This window comes from Hemicordylus capensis, chromosome 16, assembly GCF_027244095.1.
Source record: "Hemicordylus capensis ecotype Gifberg chromosome 16, rHemCap1.1.pri, whole genome shotgun sequence".
Classification (NCBI taxonomy): domain Eukaryota; kingdom Metazoa; phylum Chordata; class Lepidosauria; order Squamata; family Cordylidae; genus Hemicordylus; species Hemicordylus capensis.
Window position 1 is genome coordinate 7,485,901 of NC_069672.1, and position 21,613 is coordinate 7,507,513.

At 51.6% G+C, this 21,613-nt stretch overlaps 1 protein-coding gene across 6 annotated transcripts in view; it reads left to right on the top strand.

The window, feature by feature from the left end:
• Nucleotides 1-21,613, top strand: part of EPHB2 (EPH receptor B2) — a 180,076-nt gene that overhangs the window by 29,670 nt on the left and 128,793 nt on the right. Inside the window, exon 1 of one of the 6 annotated variants that reach the window (XM_053281035.1) lies at nt 1,809-2,019. The exons of the other annotated variants lie outside the window; for them this stretch is intronic. Within the exon in view, the coding sequence (XP_053137010.1) occupies nt 1,923-2,019 (97 nt within the window). The 5' untranslated portion in view covers nt 1,809-1,922. Of the gene's footprint in view, nt 1-1,808; nt 2,020-21,613 lie in introns of those variants that run through there. 6 annotated transcript variants of the gene reach the window in all.

The window sequence follows — 21,613 nt, forward strand, 5'->3', positions numbered from 1 at the left end:
TCTTCTACCGAGTCAGATGGCCTCCGAAGCTCAGTATTGTCTGCACAGACTGGCAACGTCACTTTCAGCCCTATGTTGGAGAATGCCAGGGAGGGAACTTGGAACCTTCTGAATGAAAGCAGGCAGATGCTCTTCCCAGAATGTCCCCACCCCCTAAGGGGAATGTCTTACAGTGCTCACACATGGAGTCTCCCATTCAAATGCAAACCAAGGTGGACCCTGCTTAGCCAAGGGGACAATTCATGCTTGCTGCCACAAGACCAGCTCTCCACACTCTCTGCCTCCAGGCAAGCAAAAATGGCCATTGTGGGAGGGAGAGTTAAAACGTGGGGTGGTGGGGGGTGTTGCTTATAGGTGTGCTCCCCTGGATATTCAGGCACAGCCTCCATCAACAGAGTGCCTGAACATGCTCCTATCTTCTCTGGCTCTATTCTCTAACTTTCCCCCCTCTCTGTTATTTGCCTACAGACTCACTAGTTTCACCCTAGGGGGATCAGGCCACCCCCTCCCCAGTATTTATCCTAGCAGAGCAAACAGGCCAAAGATGGGTTATTTACTCTCCTTTTAATGAGTTACCAGTTGCAGTACTATAGGGACATAGGAAGCTGCCATATACGGAGTCAGACCCTTGGTCCATCTCGCTCAGTATTGTCTTCTTCAAAGACTGGCCAAGGCTTCTCCAAGGTTGCAGGCAGGAGTCTCTCTCCGCCCTCTCTTGGAGATGCTGCCAGGGAGGGAACTGGGAACCTTCTGCTCTCCCCAGAGTGGCTCCATCCCCTCAGGGGAATCTCTTGTAGAAGCTCACACGCAGTCTCCCATCCCAAAGCAAGCCAAAGTGGGCCTTGCTTAGCAAAGGGGGCAATTCATGCTCCCTGCCAACTGACACTTTTCCTGCACACCGACCAGGGTTTCTTAACCTTGGGCCCTCAGATGTTGGACTACAATGCGCAGAATCCCCAGACACGACCTTATTATGAGAGAGAGAGAGACTAATGTTCAGTGGTCCAGTGCCTTTAACCAAGGAGGCTCCATTTAAGGAAGCATGAACTCTCCCCGCAGAGAGAGACACACCCGATCTTCAATTCAGCAGCAGACTGCTCCTTCCCACGGAGGCTCCACTAAGCCACCAGGACTAACACCCTGCTGATGCAGGCGATGGCGAGAGCTAACCAACCAGCCAGGCCCCCTGCCCCGGGGACGCCCCCCCCCCGGGCGGGGGCGCCTCCTCCAAGCCCTCTCTGAATGCGGCTGGCAGGTGCGCTGGGGCCACAGGCCGAAGCGCACGGCCCCGCGCCCGCGCTACGCCTAGGGGAGCCGAGCTGCGCGAAAAGGAGTGGGCGGGTGGTGGTTGGGGCGGGGGCCGCGAGGGCGCTGGGCAAGCCCGCCCCGTCCTGCTGGGGGAATCCCTGACGGGGGTAGGTGGAGGGGGGCGCGCAGGGCGGGGGCGCGCTCAGGCCGCCGACGTGCCCAAGCCTGGGCGCGCTGCGCTCCCCCGTGCGCCCCTGCCCAGAGCGGTCTGGCAAGGCAAGGCGAGGCGGGCGAGGCCGGAGCAGCGGCAGCCCCCGGCTTGCCTCCCCTCCCCTGCCGGCTCGCCAGTCTCCTCCCCCGCGCCCCCTCCTCTCCCCTCCCTCCCACCCCGCGCCTCGCCTCGCTCGCCTCGCCTGCCTTTGCAGCATCCCGAGCCAGCCATCGAGGCGGGCAGGCAGGCAGGCAGGCAGGCATCCAGCCCGGCGCGCCGCCTCCCTCCGTCCAGCAGACGGACGGAGCGAGCGCCGCGGAGGGAGGCAGGCGGGCAGCCCCCCGCTCCACGATCCCGCCGCTCTCAGCCCTCTCCCTCCTCCTCCTCCTCCTCCTCGTCGTCGTCGTCTCCTGCTCGCCTCGCAGCTCCATGGCCGCCTAGAGCCGGAGAGCGCCGCCGCGCCATGGGGCCGCCGTTGCTGCAGCCGCCGGGCCCGGGCGCGCTCCTGCTCCGGCTCCTGCTGCTGCTCCTGCCGCCGCCGCCCGCCGCCGCCGTGGAGGGTGAGTGAGAAGCTCCGGGGATGCTGCTGCTGCCTGGCCGGGAAGGAAGGAAGGAAGGAAGGGCGCCGCCGCCCCCGCTAGCGTGCGCCGCCGAGGTCGGACGGGGCCACGGGACGCCAGCGCCGCCGCGGCCCCCTCGCCTTCTCCAGCCTCCCCTGCGCTCGGCCGGTCCGGGCGGGGAGGCTGATTGGCCTGGCTGGAAGCGGCCGCGGCTGGAAGGCCAGGCCGGCGGCTTGGCGCGGGCCGGCAGCCCGGCCGGCCCGAGTGGGAAACGTGGCTCAGAGCGGCAGCCGCGCCCCCCCCCCCCGGGAGTGTGGCGGCATGGCTGGTTGCCCAGCCCGGGGTGCCGAGCTTCTGTGGGTGGCGGGATGGGAGGAGCGCCGCCACGTGGCAGGGGTGAGGGACGCAGCCGTGGTGGTGGTGGGTCATACGGGCGGCATGGGGGGGAATTGGGGGCGGGAGGGGATCGTATCTGGGTGGGCAAGCGGAATCCCATGTATTTGATTTCTGAAATAGAAATGGGGGCGGTGGTGGAACCACTCTTCTGGGGGGCACTTGCCCCCCATGGCCCACCTCTAGACCTTCCCTTCTGGGAAGAGCAGCAAGGGGTCCCCTCGGAGGAAGAAAGGGGCTCTTTGCCCTCATTGCCCCCAAAGCAGTCTCACCCCATGGGGTGTGTGTGTGTGAGCATGGCCCAGCTGCTCAGTCCGCCTCAGCCTGCAGCCGTTGAGGTTAGAATGGGATGCCCTCACTGGCCACGAAGGATATGGGCTGCCCTCACTGACCCAGCGAGAGTGATGCGTGGCGGTTTTCCTTTCCTGCTGGAGTTGTGACTAGGTTTGGGAATCCGGCGCTCTCACTGACCCAGCAGGGGTGACAGTTGTGTGGCCTCACCCTGACAGCCGGTTCGGGGACGGGGGTGGGTGGGTGGGGGAGAACGGGCTGCCCTCACTCACCCAGGTGGAAGCGGCTGATGGTTCTCAGCTTATGGCTTCAGCCGCAAGCTGGTTTGGGCTGGTGACGGTTGCTGACTGAGGGGATCAGTGAGGTTGCCCTCACTGATCCAGAGGAAGGACACTTGGGTAGCCACATCTTTTGGCGATAGTCCGTCTGGGGTGGGGGGAGAAGGGACTGCTCTTACTGAATCGACGGCCAGGGATGCACTTTGAGGTGGGGCCTCAGAGTGGCGAGGTTCATCTTCCGCCATCCCTTCGGCAGATGCAGAGCACACCTCGTTTTTCCTCCCAGAAGGAGAGCTGGTCTTGTGGCAGTGAGCATGAATTGTCCCCTTGTTCTAAGCAGGGTCCACCCTGGTTTGCATTTGAATGGGAGACCACATGGACACATTGTAAGATATTCCCTTTAGGGAAGCTCTGGGCAGAGCACCTGCCTGCTTGCCTGCAGAAGGTCCCAAGTTCCCTCCCTGGCAGCATCTCTGAGGTAGGCCTGAAAGAGATTCCTGCTTGCAACCCTGGAGAAGCTGCTACCAGTCTGGGAAGACAATGCTGAGCTAGGTGGACCGAGGGTCTGACTCGGTATATGGCAGCTTCCTGTGCGGGACAGGGACGGGTACTATCTGCTCTGGGACTGTTCTAGAAAGGGAAAGGAGTGCCCAAATTCTGGGCCAAGGCGACCAGAATCACCTGGGTCTCTTTGTTCTCTTCTTGTAAAGTATCAGGAGTCGAAAGGAAGTTACCTCTGGCTCTGTTGCATTTCCTTCCCAGGATTACTCTGCCCAAACATTCAAGATCATGCCAAGACAGGCCTGCTCAACTTAGCCCACCCCCACCCCGCAGCTGTTTTTGGACTACAGTTCCCATCATCCCCAGCCACAGTGGCCAATAAGCCAGGAATATGGGAGTTGTAGGCCAACCTCTGCAGGATGGCTGAAGTTGAGCAGCCCTTTGCTAGGAGATCGTGGGGGGAAATCTAGGGATCCCCCCCCACCAAAGGCTGAGTGAGGGGTGGGCATTTCTTCCCGCCTGGGAGCATTTCCCCCTTTGCTGCCCTTCTTGAACCACGTGGTGGACGTGGGCGGGGGGGGGGAGGACTCACTCCCACCACTGTCAAATCTTTTCTTCCCAATCCCGATGGAGTACTTCTTTCCCAGGGCGATTGATTTGTGAGAGGAATGCTGATGGCCACATTGGAGAGGCTGCAGAGTTTTAAATATTGGCAACGCTCTTGGGTACGAAGCAGCCGGAAAGGAAACAAAAGAGCCGATAACTCCAGGGGTGGGGTGGGGTGCAGAATGTGTGAGCGCCGGTTGTGTTGTGTCTGTCTCGGTTGGTTGTCTTGGTTGTCTAAGCCTTCAACTTGCCAGTCTGCAAATTCAGCCCTTTGGAGAAATGAAAGTTGTACCTATCTCCGCTCCCCCCCCCCCGCGCCCGCTGCCCAGAGCGGTTAATCGTTTCAGAGGGGGTGATTTCGATCAGGCAAAAGGTGGTTCAACACCCCTGTGTTACTGCTGTGATAAAAATCGGAGTCCTACACAGCCATCTTAAAGTGGAAAAAAAAAGTGCATTTCTGGAGATCCGGGTCACATCTCCCGTGTCAAGCTGGTGTCGCGTCTTTAAGATTCCATGAACATGCAGAGAGCAGGTTTTCCCTTTTGTGAATGTGAATGTCTGGAATGCCGAGAAAATGGCCAGGTAGGGGGCAGGAAGTTGTGTGGGACTGGCAAAACATGGGAGGTATTGCACCCACTTTGATCACCCACAATGAGAGTTGTCTGTTGGCCCAACATTGTGAATGTTCTGGCAGAATTGGAATAGCCTCCATCACAGATGATCTCCTTTTGCTGCTTGGCACGGCTCTGAGTTGTAGATTCGAGGGACGGGATCACAAGTGATTGTGTGTGTAGCGATGATGATGATGGAGAGGATTCATGCAAGATTTAAGTAAAGCTGTGTCGGGGAGATACGCCGTGTCGGGGAGATACACCGTGTCGGGGAGGTATGCCGTGTCAGGGAGAGGCGTGTGTAATCTGTGTATATCTTTCGCCCTGGAAATTTTCCAAAATGGCGGCAGATGAAGTGGTGGCCAAGAAGGACAGGAGGCATTTTGTTCACAGACCTTGGAGCAGAAAGTGCCGATTTTCGGTCCAGAAGGTGTCGATTTCAAGCCCCTAAATCTACTGGCCTGGTACTGGGTCAGCACATTGCCCAGTTGAATACAGCTGAAACCCAATTTTCAGGGCCATGCGGATGAGGGAAATCTGAGAACGGATCTCCCGTACCGACATGGGAAATCCGAGACCAGATCTCCCATACAGACACGGGCTCTCCCGTACAAACGTGGGAAACCTGAGAACAGCTCTTCGGATATGTTCATTTTGATCCAGTTGTAAGAGGGCTCTTTATTGTGTCAACGTCGGGCAGGGAGTAAAGCTTTGTACTGTTTCTGCAAACTAAATCCCACCACCGCCCCAGCCGTGATTAATTCTGCAATGGAAAACATGTAGGTTCTGTATCAAATTCAGAGCACGCCCCTACAACAACAACTTTGAAGTAAAAATGAAAATGTCCATCTCTTCATCTTTGTTTTGGCCTACTATGTGCGTTGGGGCAAACAATAATGTCATATATGAAATAGTTTTGGAATATTCATCAAATATTCATAATTTTTTCTATCCGGGGCTATTCCTTGGAGCAGTTGCTGCCAGTCTGGGTAGACAATACTGAGCTGGTGGACCAATGGTCTGACTCAGTATATGGCAGCTTCCTATGTTCCTATATTCCTATATTCCTATGTTTATTTTTACTTGAGTATCATAGGAACATAGGAAGCTGCCATATACTGAGTCAGACCATTGGCCTATCTAGCTCAGTATTGTCTTCACAGACTGGCAGCAGCTTCTCCAAGGTTGCAGGCAGGAATCTCACTCAGTCCTATCTTCTGTGTAGAGACATAGCTTGTGAATGCACCCCCCCCCAACTTTTGACTCCCGCTGGTTCTTGCCAGGGCTTTCTCCGCTGAACCCTTTGGTTCTTTGCGGTCAAAGGATCTGGGTTCTAATCCTCCCTTCCCCTCTGCTGACTGCCTGGAGGAGAATTCCAGAAGGCAGGGTTCTACCCTAGGAGTGGCCCGAAAGACCCTCACCCTGTTACTTTCAGCTCTGTGGCCGAAAATGAAACGGAATCCTGTCCAACCCATTGTGAATATTTACCCGTTTGAAGATGGCATTTTGCAGTGTCAAGCAGAATCATTTCTGGAACAGATGGAAAGGGGGAAACGTGGACGGCAATGCATAGATTCACGGTGGGGGATCTCCCCCTGCTAGATAGACACGGTGAAATTTTAATGTCGTAAAGAAAGACAAAAGCAGTTCCTAGATGCCAGGGTCGCTGCGTTTGTATTTATAACCCGCCCCACATGCTGACAGCTTCTCTCACGTGCCGACGAGGGTGATGTGACCAAGCTAAAGGGTTTTGTCTTCTTTTTTTTACTGAAACCACAACAATAAACAAACAGCTAAAATATTTAAAGTACGTATTTTTAGACCCACAGGTCCGGGCGGGGAAGAGAGAGGTGAATAACCAGCCGTTCAAGGGCGAGGCGGGAAGGCAAACCTTCCTTTCACCAAGCGGCCTTGAGCATATTAAAGGGGTGATCGGAGAGTCCCTTGGCCTCTGATCTCTCTGCAGGCCGGGCACATGGAGAGATGGTCTTTCCACAGGCCGGGCACGTGGTGGAGGGAGAATCTCTTCCTGGCCATTGTTTCTAACCATTGGACTCTTTGCCTCTAGTCTTTCCGCAGGGGTGATAGGAGAGTCCCTTGGCCTCTGATCTCTCTGCAGGCCGGGCACATGGAGAGATGGTCTTTCCACAGGCCGGGAACGCAGTGGATGGAGAATCTTTCCTGGCCATTGTTTGTAACCGTTGGACTCTTTGCCTCTAGTCTTTCCGCACTGGTGATAGGAAAGTCCCTCGGCTTCTGATCTCTCTGCAGGCCAGGCACATAGAGAGATTGTCTTTCCACAGGCCGGGCACGTAGTGGAAGGAGAATCTTTTCCTGGTATTATTATTGGCATTATTGGTAACTGTTGGAATTCTTGTGCAAAACTCCTCTCTTGCATTGGTTGGCTCACTTGTGGAGAATTTCTCATGGGGTAGCCGTATAAAGAGGCCATGCCTGCCTCTTCCACTGAAGGAGATAGCTCATGTTTCCCACTCAAAGCTCCCGCGCCAAACCTATTCTCAGAATCCCTGGGAGGGTTACTCAGCACCTGGCACTGCCAGTGAGAATTTCTGGTCATCAGCAGTTTTCCAGACAAAGGCCCAACCCTAGGCAGTGACCGGACGAAACCATTCCTGAGATCTATTCATCCAACTTAAAGAGGAAGAGAGACCCCTTTGCCCAAAGGGTGCGTCCCAATTAGCTGACGCTGCGTTAATTTCCTGGCAGCTTTTCTTTCTGTCCGCGGTTCCTCTTCTTCTAGTTGGGGTATAAGTGGGCACTGCCTAGATTAGGTTTTATAACACAGCATCCCGGTAAGAACTATTCTGCCTTCTTTCCTTTCCCTCTAATTTTAGTGGATTACAACTGTACCAAATTTGGTCCAGATTGATTAGGGGGTTCACAATTAGCCCACTTGCACCTCAAACGGTCATGTGTCCACCATCTTGAATTGGGGTAGATGACATCACAGACTATGCTGTTGAGGTATGGGTGATCTCATAAGCTAACTTTCCTTAAGGAAAGTAGGCTAAAGAAATAATGGGGTCATCTTGTTGGATGTCAACTAAACGGCGTCCAACAGAGACAAATGTAATGTTTTGCATTTAGGGAAGAAAAATCATATGCACAAGTACAGGATAGGGGAGGTCTGGCTTAGCAGCAGTAGGAACATAGGAAGCTGCCATATATTGAGTCAGACCATTGGTCTATCTAGCTCAGTATTGTCTTCACAGACTGGCAGCGCCTTCTCCAAGGTTGCAGGCAGGAGTCTCTCTCAGCCTGATCTTGGAGATGCCGCCAGGGAGGGAACTTGGAACCTAGATGCTCTTCCCAGAGCGGCTCCATCCCCGAAGGGGAATATCTGACAGTGCTCACACATCAAGTCTCCCATGCTTATGCAACCAGGGTGGACCCTGCTTAGCTAAGACCATTTGCCAGCTAGTCTAGGAGAGGGGAGCTGGTCTTCTGGTAGCAAGCATGTCTTGTCCCCTTAACTAAGCCTGAGCCTTCCATCTAGCTCAGTGTTGTCTACACAGACTGGCAGCATCTCTCAGCCCTATCTTGGAGATGCCAGGGAGGGAACTTGGAACTTTCTGCATGCAAGCATGCAGCTGTTCTTCTCAGCATGGCCCCATCCCCTAAGGGGAATCTCTTACAGAGCTGACATGTAGTCTCCCATTCGAATGCAAACCAGGTGGGGCCCTGCTTAGCAAAGGGGACAATGCATGCTTGCTACCAGAAGACCAGCTCTTGTGGTGAATGTCTTCCCTGTTGCTCCTGAGTGCAGGAGTAGAGCCAAAAGGTTTGGAATGACCAGGAAGCAGATTCAGTCTAGACATTAGGAAGAATTTCCTACTTGTAAGAGCTGTCGGACAGTGGAAGAGTCTGTCTCATACAGTGGTTGGCTCACCTTCACTGGAGGTTCCCCAACGGAGACTTGGAGACCATTTGCCAGGGACGCGGCATTCGTCCCCTGCACCGAGCAAGGGGCTGGACTAGAGGACCTCTAGAGGACCCTTGCAGCTTTAAAATTCTGTAGTCCTGTGATTCTACAAGATGATTAGGCCCTCTCATGCCTCACTCTCCTGGGTGCACTTCTGGATTTCACAGTAGAGTCGTCAACTCCAGCCAAGTGTTCAGCTCCATGACCTCTGCTGGCCTTCTCCTGCCAGGCACCTTCCTAACAGTGCTGAAGGTTCCCAAGGACAACAGGAGAGCGAAAGATCCAGGCCTGGAGAGCCGAGAGGGAAACAAAGGATGTTGACGTTTTTTCAAATATTTAAAAGCATGTCAGAAAGGAGTAGTAGAATTACCGTTTTTATATCCACAGAGGGTTGGGCAAAGACGACAGATCTAGGCTAAGCTGGAGCGGGATGTTCTAAGATATAAGATCATCGGAGCAGCTGGGAAAGGGGTAGGGCCCCCTTTCCTGAAGCGTTTCGGGGGAAGGCTGAACAGGCATCGGTGCAGGGCGTCTTTCCAGCAAGTCAAGCATCCTGCGCGACTGTAATTGACATCCCCTGCTAACTGAACCAAAGAGGCGCCTCTTAAATGTGGTGATTCTCTTGTGTTTAGCAGGGGGAGAGCAATTGGCTGTATCCATCCCCAGCACAGCATCCCTCCAGTGGCAGGTCTGCTAACAAAAAAGGGGCGGTGATGGTTTAGGAGAGGAGAGCTGGTCTTGTGGTAGCCAGCATAACTTGTCCCCTTACCTAAGCAGGGTCTGCCCTGGTTGCATTTGAAAGGGAGACTTAATGTGTGAGCACTGGGAGATATTCCCCTTATTAGGGGATGGAGCCACTCTGGGAAGAGCAGAAGGTTTGAAGTTCCCTTCCTGGCAGCATCTCCAGATAGGGCTGGGAGAGATTCCTGCCTGCAACCTTGGAGAATCCACCGCCAGTCTGTGAAGGCAATACTGAGCTAGATAGACCAATGGTCTGACTCAGTCTATGGCAGCTTCCTATGCTCCATATGTTGTTGACTACAACTCCCATAATCCCCAAGCAAAAGCCATTGCAGCTGAGGATTCTGGGAGATGGAGTCAACAATAGCTGGGAATCCCTGTTAGATCACTGAACCAGGGTTAAAAATCACTGAACCAGGGTTAAAAAAATAAATAAATCCAGTTTTTTACATCTGTTTTTTTGAGCAATGTCAAACTCGCAGTAAAGCCTCGTGGTAAAGCCTGCGGTGTGACAAACGCCCAGGGAGAGCTGGGAAAGACTGCTGCCTGAAATCTTGGAGAGCTGCTGCCAGTTTGCTCTGACACCCCTGAGCAAGTTGGAGTGATGGCCGGACTCGGTTGGCAGCTTCATGTGTTCACCAGATACTGTTCCTCAGGTGCATCCATAACTCGCAGCCAGAGCCCCGGCTTTGCCTGAAGAAGGTCCCAGGGTCAGTCCCTGGCAGCATCTCCAGGTAAGGCTGGGAGAGACGCCTGCCTGAAACTCTGGAGAGCTGCTGCCAGCCCGAGCAGGCAGTACTGAAGGAGATGGACCAAGGGTCTGACTCGGTAGAAGGCAGCTTCTGTGTTCCTATCCCAGCTGTGGGGTGTGTGTGTAGTACATAAAGAAATGTTCAAGTAAAATGTTGTTTTTTTCTAATTATTTCTGTTGTTAGTTGCCCTTTTGTATGACATATATTTTAATGGCTAAGTGCATCCTTCCAAGATCCCAAGCGTCTTGAGAAGCCTGTTAAGTTGCTTTTCAATTTTGTGTGTGTGTGTGTGTGTTCCCAGATCCCAAACACACACCTACCTTTAAGGACAAAAATCCATTATATGCTCTCTCTCTCTCTCTCTCTCTCTCTCTCTCTCTCTCTCTCTGCTCGCAAACATCTGAAAGCCTTTTTGTTAATGAAGATTTATATACACTATTCAATACATATTCTTAATGGTAGCAATGATCCTAATAATAAGAATAAGAAATGTGCACACATTAGAACATAAAGAGAAATCTGCTCATTTCATCTCTTGTTCCTACACAAACGGTTGTGCGATCAGTGTGCAAAATCTGTGTGGGCTGAATGAGTCTCGGATGAGTCTCTGAAGTATTCTAAAGCCTCGCCTTCCTTGTAAATCCAACATCTCCCAAAGTTTGCATCGTCCCAAAAAGTATCCACTGTTGTGCGGAAGGGAACCGAGGGATACGGCTTCTGGGAAATCCACGAGTGAAGCCTAGTGAGGGATATTGGCTGTGGTTGCCTGTTCCCAGCCTGCGATCCTCAGCGATAGACTGCCCTTGGATAGGGAGGCTCCATTTGGTTTGCATGGCTAAATGTCGCGGATAGATCCGACTTATGTAAATTGGTCTAATCCTTTAATAAAGCCCCCTGGGACCACCATCATCACTGTACATAATTCCGAAACGGAATTGTGTGTTGTGTGAAGGGTTTCTTTCTTTCTTTTTTTTGACCGAACGATCTACCCATCTTCCAATATTATGAGAAAGGGGAGCACCGTTCTCTCCGTACCCTGCATCATTGTGTAAATCTCTTGTCATGCCCCCCCGCCCCCCACCTTCATCCTCTTTTCCCCAAATAAAAAATCCCAGATGCTCCAGATTTTCCTCCTAGGCCAGGTTCTTCAACCCCCCCACTTCCACCCCTTGATCATTTTCGCTATCTTTGCTCCTGGCTGAGCTGGAGCCAGTGGGTTGAAATTACAAGGGAAGCAGATTTCGGGTAGGCAGCAGGAAGAATTTCACAATTGTTCCGGCTGTTAGACGCTGGAACAACCTGCCACATGCAGTGGTGGGTGCTCTTTCGCTGGCAGTTTTCAGACAGAGGCTGGACAGCTGTCCCTCAGGGATGCTGTCACAAAGGGGTTCCCAACCTTTTAAAACAAGTGTATCCCCTGCGAGCTGTTCAAAGAGGCACCTTTTAAAGTGGTGATTCTCTTTATGGAGCAGGGGGGAGCAACTGGCCCTCTCCGTCCCCAGCACAGCATCCCTCCAGTGGCTGTTGCTGGTGTCTATCTTATGTTTCATTTTTAGATTGTGAGCCCTTTGGGGACAGGGAGCCATCTTTATTTATTTATTAATGTTTATGTAAACCGCTTTGGGGGCTTTGATTGAAAAGTGGTGTATAAATATTCGCCGTATTTGTATATAGAAAAAGGATTTATGATGTACTGCTTTGGGGTGCTTGTGGGTGGGTGCGGAGGGGGGGTGGATTATTCTAAGAGAGAAACTCTTCGTGCTTGAACTATATGTGTTGCGAAAGATAACTTTTGGAGAAATTAGTGGCCAATGGGATTCTGTCTTTCTCTTTGCCTTCCTCATGTTTCCCCAATGAGAACAGAGAGAGCCCTGTTCTAGACTGGGCTTGAGACCTAGTGGTACCGTCAGAATGGGGACTCAGATCCGCCCGTCGGAAAGAGTGGATGAAAAGTATCTGCGGGCAAGAGGTCTCCAGCTTCCAGAAATCATAAGGCCCTGCAAGGTCTGCCCAGTATACAAATAGGCACTCTATGGCACATATACTCTTTGGAGGACATTGGTGCCATTTCACAGCTGAGGAACACTGAGGCAGAAGCATTAAGTGACTCACCCAAGATCAAGCAGCGAGTCTGTGGCAGAGAATTCTTAAGCTGAAAGAAGAACAAAGTAATAAGAGAGTGCCACGGGTCATAACCGGAATGCTTTGCCCTCACCACTGAGCAACAGCTGTGTCCCTCCCCTCCCCACACTCTTCGAATTAAGAAGGACATCTCCTACACAGATAAAACCCCCAGCAAGCTTTGTCTTTAGAAATCAAACTGTGACCTCCATTGCCAGCAAACTGATTCCAGAGGTGTTTTTTATTTTTGTTACACTTGTATCCTGCTCTTCCTCCAAGGAGCCCAGAGCAGCATACATGGTTATGTTTATCCTCACAACAACCCTGTGAGGTAGGTTAGGCTGAGAGAGAAGCAACTGGCCCAGAGTCACCCAGCAAGTATCATGGCTGAATGGGGATTTGAACTCGGGTCTCCCCAGTCCTAGTCCAACACTCCTAAACCACCCGGGCTCACAGTTATGTTCCCTCCTCAGAGAGGTGGGTTTTTCAGAAAAAGGTGAACTAGAAAATTTTATTTTCAGTGTCATTTTTTCCATTTGCATAAACTTTGCATTAAATACCCTCACAGTTTCACTCGGCAGATTTTCTTGATGCCGTAAGCAGACCGCAATTTCATTTGGCACGTTATTTGACCTATATATTTGGTGTAAAACACACACACACACAAACTCTCTCCTGTTTAGAAATCAGTAAAAGGTGTACATCCACTCTCACACATTTCCTAGGGATAATAACCTGACTGTGAAACATTAATTACAACCTGGAAATGGCTTTGGCATTCATTCATGGTTGTTAATGAAATTTATGAAACAATGCATTTTTAGAAATGGAAAAATTTCAGAGGAAAAATAAAGAATGGGAAAATTTCAACCCCACATCTCTGCCCCCTCCACATAAGAATCCACTCTTAAATTTCCCCCTCATTTTCCTTCCACTAATATTTCCTAAAAACAGGTATTTTAGCCAGCCTGCCTGCTTTTTCTTTTTCCCTCCCTCCTTCCTTCCTTCCTTCCTTCCTTCCTTCCTTCCTTCCTTCCTTTCTTTCTTTCTTTCTTTCTTTCTTCCTTGCTCTCTCTCTCTCCCCTTCCTTCCTTCCTTCCTTCCTTCCTTCCTTCCTTCCTTCCTTCCTTCCTTCCTTCCTTTTCTTTCTCTCTCTCTCCTTCCTTCCTTAATTCCTTCTTTTTCTTTCTTTCTCTTTCTCTCTCCTTCCTTCCTTAATTCCTTCCTTTTCTTTCTTTCTTTCTTTCTTTCTTTCTTTCTTTCTTCCTTGCTCTCTCTTTCTCCTTCTCTCTCTCTCTTTCTTTCTCCTATCTTCCTTCTTTCTCCTTCCTTTCTTCTCTCTCTCTTTCTCCTTCTTTCCTTCTTTCTCTTTTTCTCCTTCTTTCCTTCCTTCTCTCTCTTTTTCTCCTTCCTTCCTTCTCTCTCTCTTTCTCCTTCCTTCCTTCTCTCTCTCTCTTTCTCCTTCCTTCCTTCTCTCTCTCTCTTTCTCCTTCCTTCCTTCTCTCTCTCTCTCTTTCTCCTTCCTTCCTTCTCTCTCTCTCTCTTTCTCCTTCCTTCCTTCTCTCTCTCTCTTTCTCCTTCTTTCTCTCTCTCTTTCTTTCTCCTTCCTTTCTTCTTTCTTTCTCTCCAGAAGTTTCCAGAAGACACGAAGAATCTGCAGAATCGAAGAATCATCTTTAGCTTTTACTCACAACCCTAAAAACTAGCCAATTAGCAAAGGCTAAAGGGCTAATTTAGCCCTCAGCTGTGCTCAAGGTATCTCTAAGAAAACTTGCTGGATTCTGCCCTTGAAAGATTTATTTCTGAGCTTTTCAAACTTGGGTCCCCAGATGTTGGGCTACAACTCCCATCACTCCCTGTCACAAAGGCATTGTGGCAGGAGGGGTGATGGGTGTTATAGTGTTCCCATTATTTCTACATTAAATAATGTCCTACATTATTTAAAATTTGCGTTGGATGCACGTTTATAGGACCCCTGACTTACTTTTTTTTGACTGAACACGGGGTGTTTCAGCCACAGCTGAATGTGAGGCAAATAATCAGTAAGTTGGGAGTTTTGGTAACTAAAAAAACTCTTTTTAAAAACCTCTTTAAGAGTTTTTAGTTTTGATCTAAAAAAACCTACTCTTTGTAATGTATGTAATGCTGATTTCAAAAGAAAGCTTTGGCCAAAGAGTAACTGTTTCTGAAAGCTAACACAGGAGGCTGCCGTATACTGAGTCAGACCATTGGTCCACCTAGCTCAGTATTGTCTACACAGACTGGCAGCGGCTTCTCCAAGGTTGAAGGCAGGAATCTCTCTCAGCCCTATCTTGGAGAAGCCAGGGAGGGAACTTGGAGCCTAGATGGTCTTCGCAGAGCGGCTCCATCCCCTCAGGGAAATATCTTACAGTGCTCAGACTTCTAGTCTCCCTTTCATATGCAACCAGGGTGGACCCTGCTTAGCTAAGGGGACAGGTCCTGCTTGCTACCACCAGACCAGCTCTCCTCTCCTCTCCAGTAGACCATTGACTGGGAGCTACAATGAGCCTCCCGGCCTTGGGGGTCTCTCCAGGATGCCCGGGGGGGGGGGCTGAGTGGCCCCGGATCCTTGCTGCCCCTGCTGGCTCCATGATGGAGCCAGTGCTCGTGTGGGAGGCCGATCCGGCCACCCAGGGCTCGACATTTGATTGTGTGCCGAGCCCCATTGTGTAGAAGCAAGGCCGGAGGGGAACCTGGGTAGATGTGATTGTGTGGGAACAAAATAGGAGGGAAACCGACCCAGGTGAATCAATCCAGCGGAATCGGAATCGGAATCTGAATCGATCCAGCTGAATCAGTCAGTGGAGCCTGAATCGGTCTGGCTGAATTGACCCAGGTTTTTCTCCGCCCTTGCTGCTTCCACACCACTGAAATTTGGGAGCCCACGCCGTTCTCAAACCCGAGCCGAGCACCCTTTTCGATGGTGCGGACGGCCTCGCCGAATCGGAGAACCGTCTCCTTGCTCTGTGCAGGGAAGGGCTCCAGCTCCCCTGAAAGATGGCCTTCCAGGCTCGGACTGGGAATCTCCAGTGTCACAGAGCCAACCATTGCACGAGGCAGCCTGTTCCCCTGTCACCCAGCTTTGACAGCGAGGAGATTCCTCCTGATGTCTTGCCGGAATTTGTTTCCTGGTCTTTTTTTCTAATCCTGCCCTCAGGAGCTGCAGAGAACAAGTCAGCTCTGTCTCCAACGTGACAGCCTTTCGGATATTTGAAGGCGGCATAGGGACGTACGGAGCTGCCATATCCTGAGTCTGACCAGCCTTGGTCCATTTCGCTCCGTTTTGTCTGCCCAGACTGGCAGCAGCGACAGGCTTCCAGGAAGGGGCTTGTCCCTGTCCTGCCTGACAATGTCATGGATTGAATATAAGGCCATACTGATTGGATGGAGCAAGGGTCGGATTCAGTGTAAGAGAGCTTATAAAAGTAAAGGGCTGTCGCTCACTGGCAGAGCATCGGCTTTGAATGCAGAAGGTCCGAGTTTCAACCCCTGGCAGCATCTCCAGGTAGGGCTGGGGAAAACCCCTGCCTGAAACCTTGGAGAGCTGCTGCCAGTCAGTGTAGACACTACTGAGCTAGATGGACCAAGGGCCTGACTCAGTTTGGCAGCAGCATCTGTTCATTAGGAGCATCCACAGCTTGCTGGTAGAGCATCGGCTTTGCACGCAGAAGGTCCCAGGTTCAATCCCTGGCAGCATCTTTGGGGCAGGCTGGGAAAGGCCCTTGCCTGAAATCTTAAGAGAGCTGCTGCCAGTCAGTGTAGAGCTGCTACCAGTCAGCCTGCTCAACTTAGGGCCCCCCAGCTGTTTCTGGACTACAACTCCCATTATCCCCAGCCACAATGGCCAATAGCCAGGGATTATGGGAGTTGTGGGCCAACAGATGTTGTTGGGCTACAACTTCCATCATCCCCGGACATGGCCTTTGTGGCTGAGGATGATGGGAGTTGTAGTCCAACAACATCTGGGGGCCCAAGTTTAAGGGTGGGGGGGGAGGAATTAGGCATGTTGTTGCAAAATATAAAATGTTACAAAATGTTTAAAAAACATTAAATAAAAAGAAAGAAAGAAACTCTGATCTAGCTCAGTATTGTCTACACAGACTGGCAGTGGCTTCTCCAAGGTTGCAGGCAGCCCTGTCTTGGAGATGCTGCCAGGGAGGGAATGTGGAACTTAGATGCTCTTCCCAGAGCGGCATCTCCATCCCCTGAGGGGAACATCTTCCAGTGCTCACCCTTCTAGTCTCCCATTCAAATGCAAACCAGGGCAGACCCTGCTTAGCTAGGAGGACACGTCCTGCTCGCTACCGCCAGACCAGCTCTCCTCTCCTTGATACAGAGATATGTCTATGAAGGGTCCTGTGGCGTATAAGGCGGCCTCCTCTGCTCCTGTGCTCCTCTTCTTAAGTGGAAAAGCCCTTGCGGCATTTGGGGAGTATTAGGATCTGGATGCCTGGAGGGCGTCCCTCTCTTTTTGCCCATTTCTAACCCATGGAGAGATGCCCCAGTCTCAGCCCGGCCCCTCCTCGTTGGCTGATGGCTGGCCGCTCTGCCCTGCGGCTCTCTGCTCTTTAGAGGGGCACTGGGCTCTTCCATTTTTAATGGGCCGTGGGGCTCTGCCAGGACTTTCGGCGTGGCTGGGATTGTGTTACCTGTCCCTCCCTGTAAAAGACTCCATAAAGAGTCCATTAAGTCCAAGAATTCGGCTCTGGGCTCTTCCCCCAGTCTGGAGCGCTGGGAAACGGGAGGGGGGCGGGGAAGCCCCTCACGATCCCACCCGCCCCAAGCAAGACTTTAGATCTCCTCTCTGGGTGGCCGGATGTCACAAGTTCTCGGGCGCAAGACCAGGCCCCAGTGAGTAGCTGCTGTGGCTGATTCTCCAAGGGCGGCAGCAGAAAGAAAAGCTCTGTGCAGCGGAGAGAGAAATGGGAGAAGGCCCTCACTCCGGGGTTCGGAGGTCCCCGGTTCAGTCCCTGGCCGCATCTCCAAGTCGGGCTGGGAAAGACTCTTGACTGGTCCCGTAGAGCTGCTGCCAGTCAGAGCAGGCAACCCTGAGCGAAATGGATCAATGGTCTGACTCGGTTTGGCAGTGTCATCTGTTTACCGAGAGCTACAGCACCTGTTTTGTATTTGGAAGCTCCCAGGTTCACTCCCTGGCATCTGCAACTAGGGTGGGGGAACATCAGGGTTCTGAATCTCTGGAGACAGTGTTCCCTCCAACAGGGATTCCCAGATGTTGTTGACTACAACTCCCAGAATCCCCAAGCAAAAGCCAAGGCAGCTGGGGATTCTGGGAGTTGTAGTCAACAACATCTGGGAATCCCTGTTGGAGGGAACATTGCTTGGAGAGCTGCCGCCGGTCTGTGTAAATACTCCTGAGTTAGATGGACCAATGGTCTGACTCAGTATGAGGCAGCTTCCTGTGTTCATAGAAATGGGTCTCAAGAGCTTAAAACCCGCTCTATTGTAGAATTTTTACAATGCCAGATAGGGGAGTTCTGACCTCACCTACAGCAAGTGCTAACTAGCCCCCACTAAATAAGCAAAGAGGCATCTTTTCAAAGTGGTGATTCTCTTGTATTTGGCAGGGGGAGAGCAACTAGCCCTATCCAGCCCCAGCACAGCATCCCTCCAGTGGCTGTTGCTGGTATCAGCCTTGCGTTTCTTCTTAGATGGTGTGCCTTTTGGGGACAGGGGGCCATCTTATTTATGCATTATTTATTTTTCTATGTAAACTGCTTTGAGAACTTTGGTTGAAGGGCGGTATTTAGATATCCGTAGTAGTAGTAGCAGCAGCAGCAGCATCTAGTGTTTCAATGGCAGCTTTCCCAGGAGAGCTGGTCTGGTGGCAGTACGCATGAATTGTCCCCTGTGCTAAGCAGGGTCTGCCCTGGTTTGCATTTGAATGGGAGACTACATGTGTGAGCACTGTATGATATTAGGGGCCCTTCTGGAAAGAGTGCCTTCCTGCTTGCATGCAGAAGGTTCCAAGTTCCCTCCCTGGCAGCATCTCCAAGAGCGGGCTGAGAGAGACTGCTGCCTGCAATCTTGGAGAAGCCGCTGCCAGTCTGGGTAGACAATACTGAGCTAGACAGACCAATGGGTCTGCCTCCTTAAATCCAGGGCTTCCGATGTCTGGATGAGGCCCCGTAATGGGTGCATTTGCAAATGTCTCTCATCCAACCTCTTGTCTGCAAAAGCTTCAGGCAGAAGCTCTCTGGCGCAAGGCAGGTCTGGCGTTCCTGCTGCCAAGAGACCTTATCCTTCTGACTTTGCTGTCATGCCCGTGTCTGGCTACATCTTCCCCTGCCCCCCCCTCCTCGCCTGTTGGGTAACTGACTGCACACATCTCTCACTGTGATGCGCCCAAATAGCTTGCCATCAGAATGTCACCTCCTGCCAAAAGGGCTGTGGCATTTTACCAGTCAGAGACAGGACTAGAACGACTATGTGCCAAGGGGGGGGGACAATTCTATTGGAGTTTTGGTGCCCAGCATATGCAACTCCCATCACCCCTGACACTACAACTCCCATCACCCCGAGTACTGGCGAAGGTGGCAGGGGATGATGGGCTTTGTAGTCCGGCCACAGCTGGAGGGCCCACGTTGTGCAGCCCTTGCTTAATGTAATTATTAAGCTGTCCGTGGACCGTAATAATGATGTGATGTGATTTGATTGTCATCATTGCAGCATAACCGTAAGGCAGGGGGGTTCCTAACCCGTGGCAGTCCAGATGCCGCTGAACTACAACTGCTATCATCAGTAGTAAATTGTCGTTGGGGATGATGGGAGGTGTAGTTCGGCAGCCTCTGGAGGACCACAGGGCAGTGACCCCTGACGGAAGGCCTGGTTATCAGCAAGGGGGGCAAACCTGTGTCAGGGCTGTAGCACTTCAAACTGCAGGTAAGGACTCAACATACGGAATATTTCTCAGTTCTAGGGATGTGCATGAAATGTGCCCAAATTCGATGCAAATTCGAATTGAATTCGAATTGATTTGATTTCGAACCGTGGAACAGAGTGGCGATTCGTACGAATCGATTCAAATTTGCCCAAGCAAATTTACCCAAATCCGATTCGAATCCAAGCACATTCAAATCAATTTAAATGACTCTCCACTCGTTCACTGGTTCCCAATTGAATTGATTTGGATACGAATAGAATTTGGGCAAATTTCGTGCAGGTCCCTACTCAGTTCTATACAGTTACTTCCATGGAGAATGTTGGTCTGTCAGGAACAAGAGTTATAACCCAACCTGTTCTGCATGGATATTTTGTGCAGAGAAGGAAATATTTTCATGGAAGCCCTTCTCTACAGGCGTAAGTGGTGCAGCCTAGCAACAGGTTTCCCACCTCAGCGATGATCAGACTAAGAGCTGGGCTTGTGGTAGCAAGCATGAATTGTCCCTGTTGCTAACCAGGGTCCACCCTGGTTTGCACTTGAATGGGAGACCGCATGTGAACACTGCCAGATATTCCCCTTTGGAGATGGGCTGTAGCTCAGTAGAACTTCCTCTCAGAAGTTCCCAAGTTCCCTTACTGGCATTCCCAAGATAGGGCTGAGAGAGATTCCCACCTGCAACCTCGGAGAAGCCGCTGCCAGTCTGTGTAGATAATGAGGCTATTTCCACGATCACTGGAAAGTGGGCTAAGGGAGTTGAGCCTGCTTTCCAGGGATCGTGGGAACCACCGGGATCACAGGTGAGTGTGGTGCTCCCAAGGCGGCTAGCCCACCTATTTCCCCCTCCCCTTAAATGAGGTTAACGAAGCAACTTCATTTGGTTGCTTGTGTGTTGCCGCGGCGTGAGGCAACACACGAGTAGACCCCCAACCGGGAGGCTGCAAGTAGCTTCCCCGGCTCGGGTGGGTCTCTCCAGCATGCCCCATGTGTTCTCGCGGAGCATCATGGACCTTCCGGGGGCCGTGTGTTCCCCGATCTCCAGCCCCCGCCCGCTCCATGATGGAGCCGGCAGTAGGGGTGTGCATGGAACTGGCTGGCCAGGTTCGGTTCGAGTCTGGATCGGACACGAACCTGTCTGGACCAGTTCGGTCCGGCAGAACCCCCCCCCCCAGTTTGGTTCGGTCCGGTCCAGCGGGGATGGTTCACAAATTGTTTTTAAGACATTTTTTTAAGCAGAGGCCATTTGCACATGCGCGGTGGCCATTTTAAAATATATATATATATTTGAAATCTTTGCAGACCTCCTCGTGTCCTAGAGGAAGCCCCCCGAAGGGGCCAAAGGTTAAAAATAATAATATTTTTTTTAAAATCGTGAACCGTTGGTGGGGGGATTCAGTCCGAGGTCAGACCGAATGGTCGGGGGGGGGGCGGTTTCGGTTCAGTTTGACCCCGAATGGTTGAACTGAACTGGTTCGACCTTGAATAGGTTTGGGTTCAAACCTGTTTGCACATCTCTAGCTGGCAGTCGTGTGGGTAGCTGATCCAGCCAGCCTGGGCTGCCTTTTGATCGTCTGCGGGGAGAGCGGGCTAAGCCCACTCTTCCCTTGGACCCAGAAGAAGCTCTTCTCACTGATCGTGAGAAGAGCTTCAGTGCTGAACTAGATGGACCAATAGTTTGACTCGGTAGCAGGCTATGTCCCTGTTATATGTGGCTGGTTTTATCTGTTCTTTTGAGCCTCTGAGCTTGTGAGTTTTGGAGGAGGACTAGTGATGTGTGTGTTAACTCATCCGCTTTCCCCTTTAAAATGCCTCTTCCCCCAGCCACTTTTCACCAGGGGAGGTCCACGATTGTGAGCAGAAACACAGCAGGACGGTTTAAGTACTCAACCCCACTGAAATCCACAGCCCCCTCTCCCCCTGCATAAACGCACAGCCTGCATTTAGATGGGGAAAGAAACCGCCCGAGAAAAAGGTACACTTGGCCCTGAGAAGAAAGCCTTACCTGATGTTGCAAGGATTTTAGAGCGTTTTATGGTTGTCAGAGGGCAAAGAAGAACGAGTAAGAATGGAGATTATTCAGACAGGCTTTGACAAATTCTCTTTGGGAGAATTTAGGAGCCAGCCCCAAAACCTGGGAGCCCAGGCAATGGGCGCTTGGCAAAATTACGGGACTGAGTGACGGAAATTGTAGTCAAGGAAGGATAAGTGGATTTCTCCAATCTACAAGTAACATCAAAGAGAAACCGTGCTGTCTATGGCCAATAAAGATGTTAAATAACTCGACCTCTGAATTTTCTAGTCTGGGCATTGTGGCTGCCCAGCTGGGTTTTGCCAAGCCTTGGATTAATAATTTGAGTTCCACGCCAGGTTTTAACTGACACAGGGCAAACCTGTACCACTTCAAATTGCAAGGAAGGACTCACCATACTGAACATTGC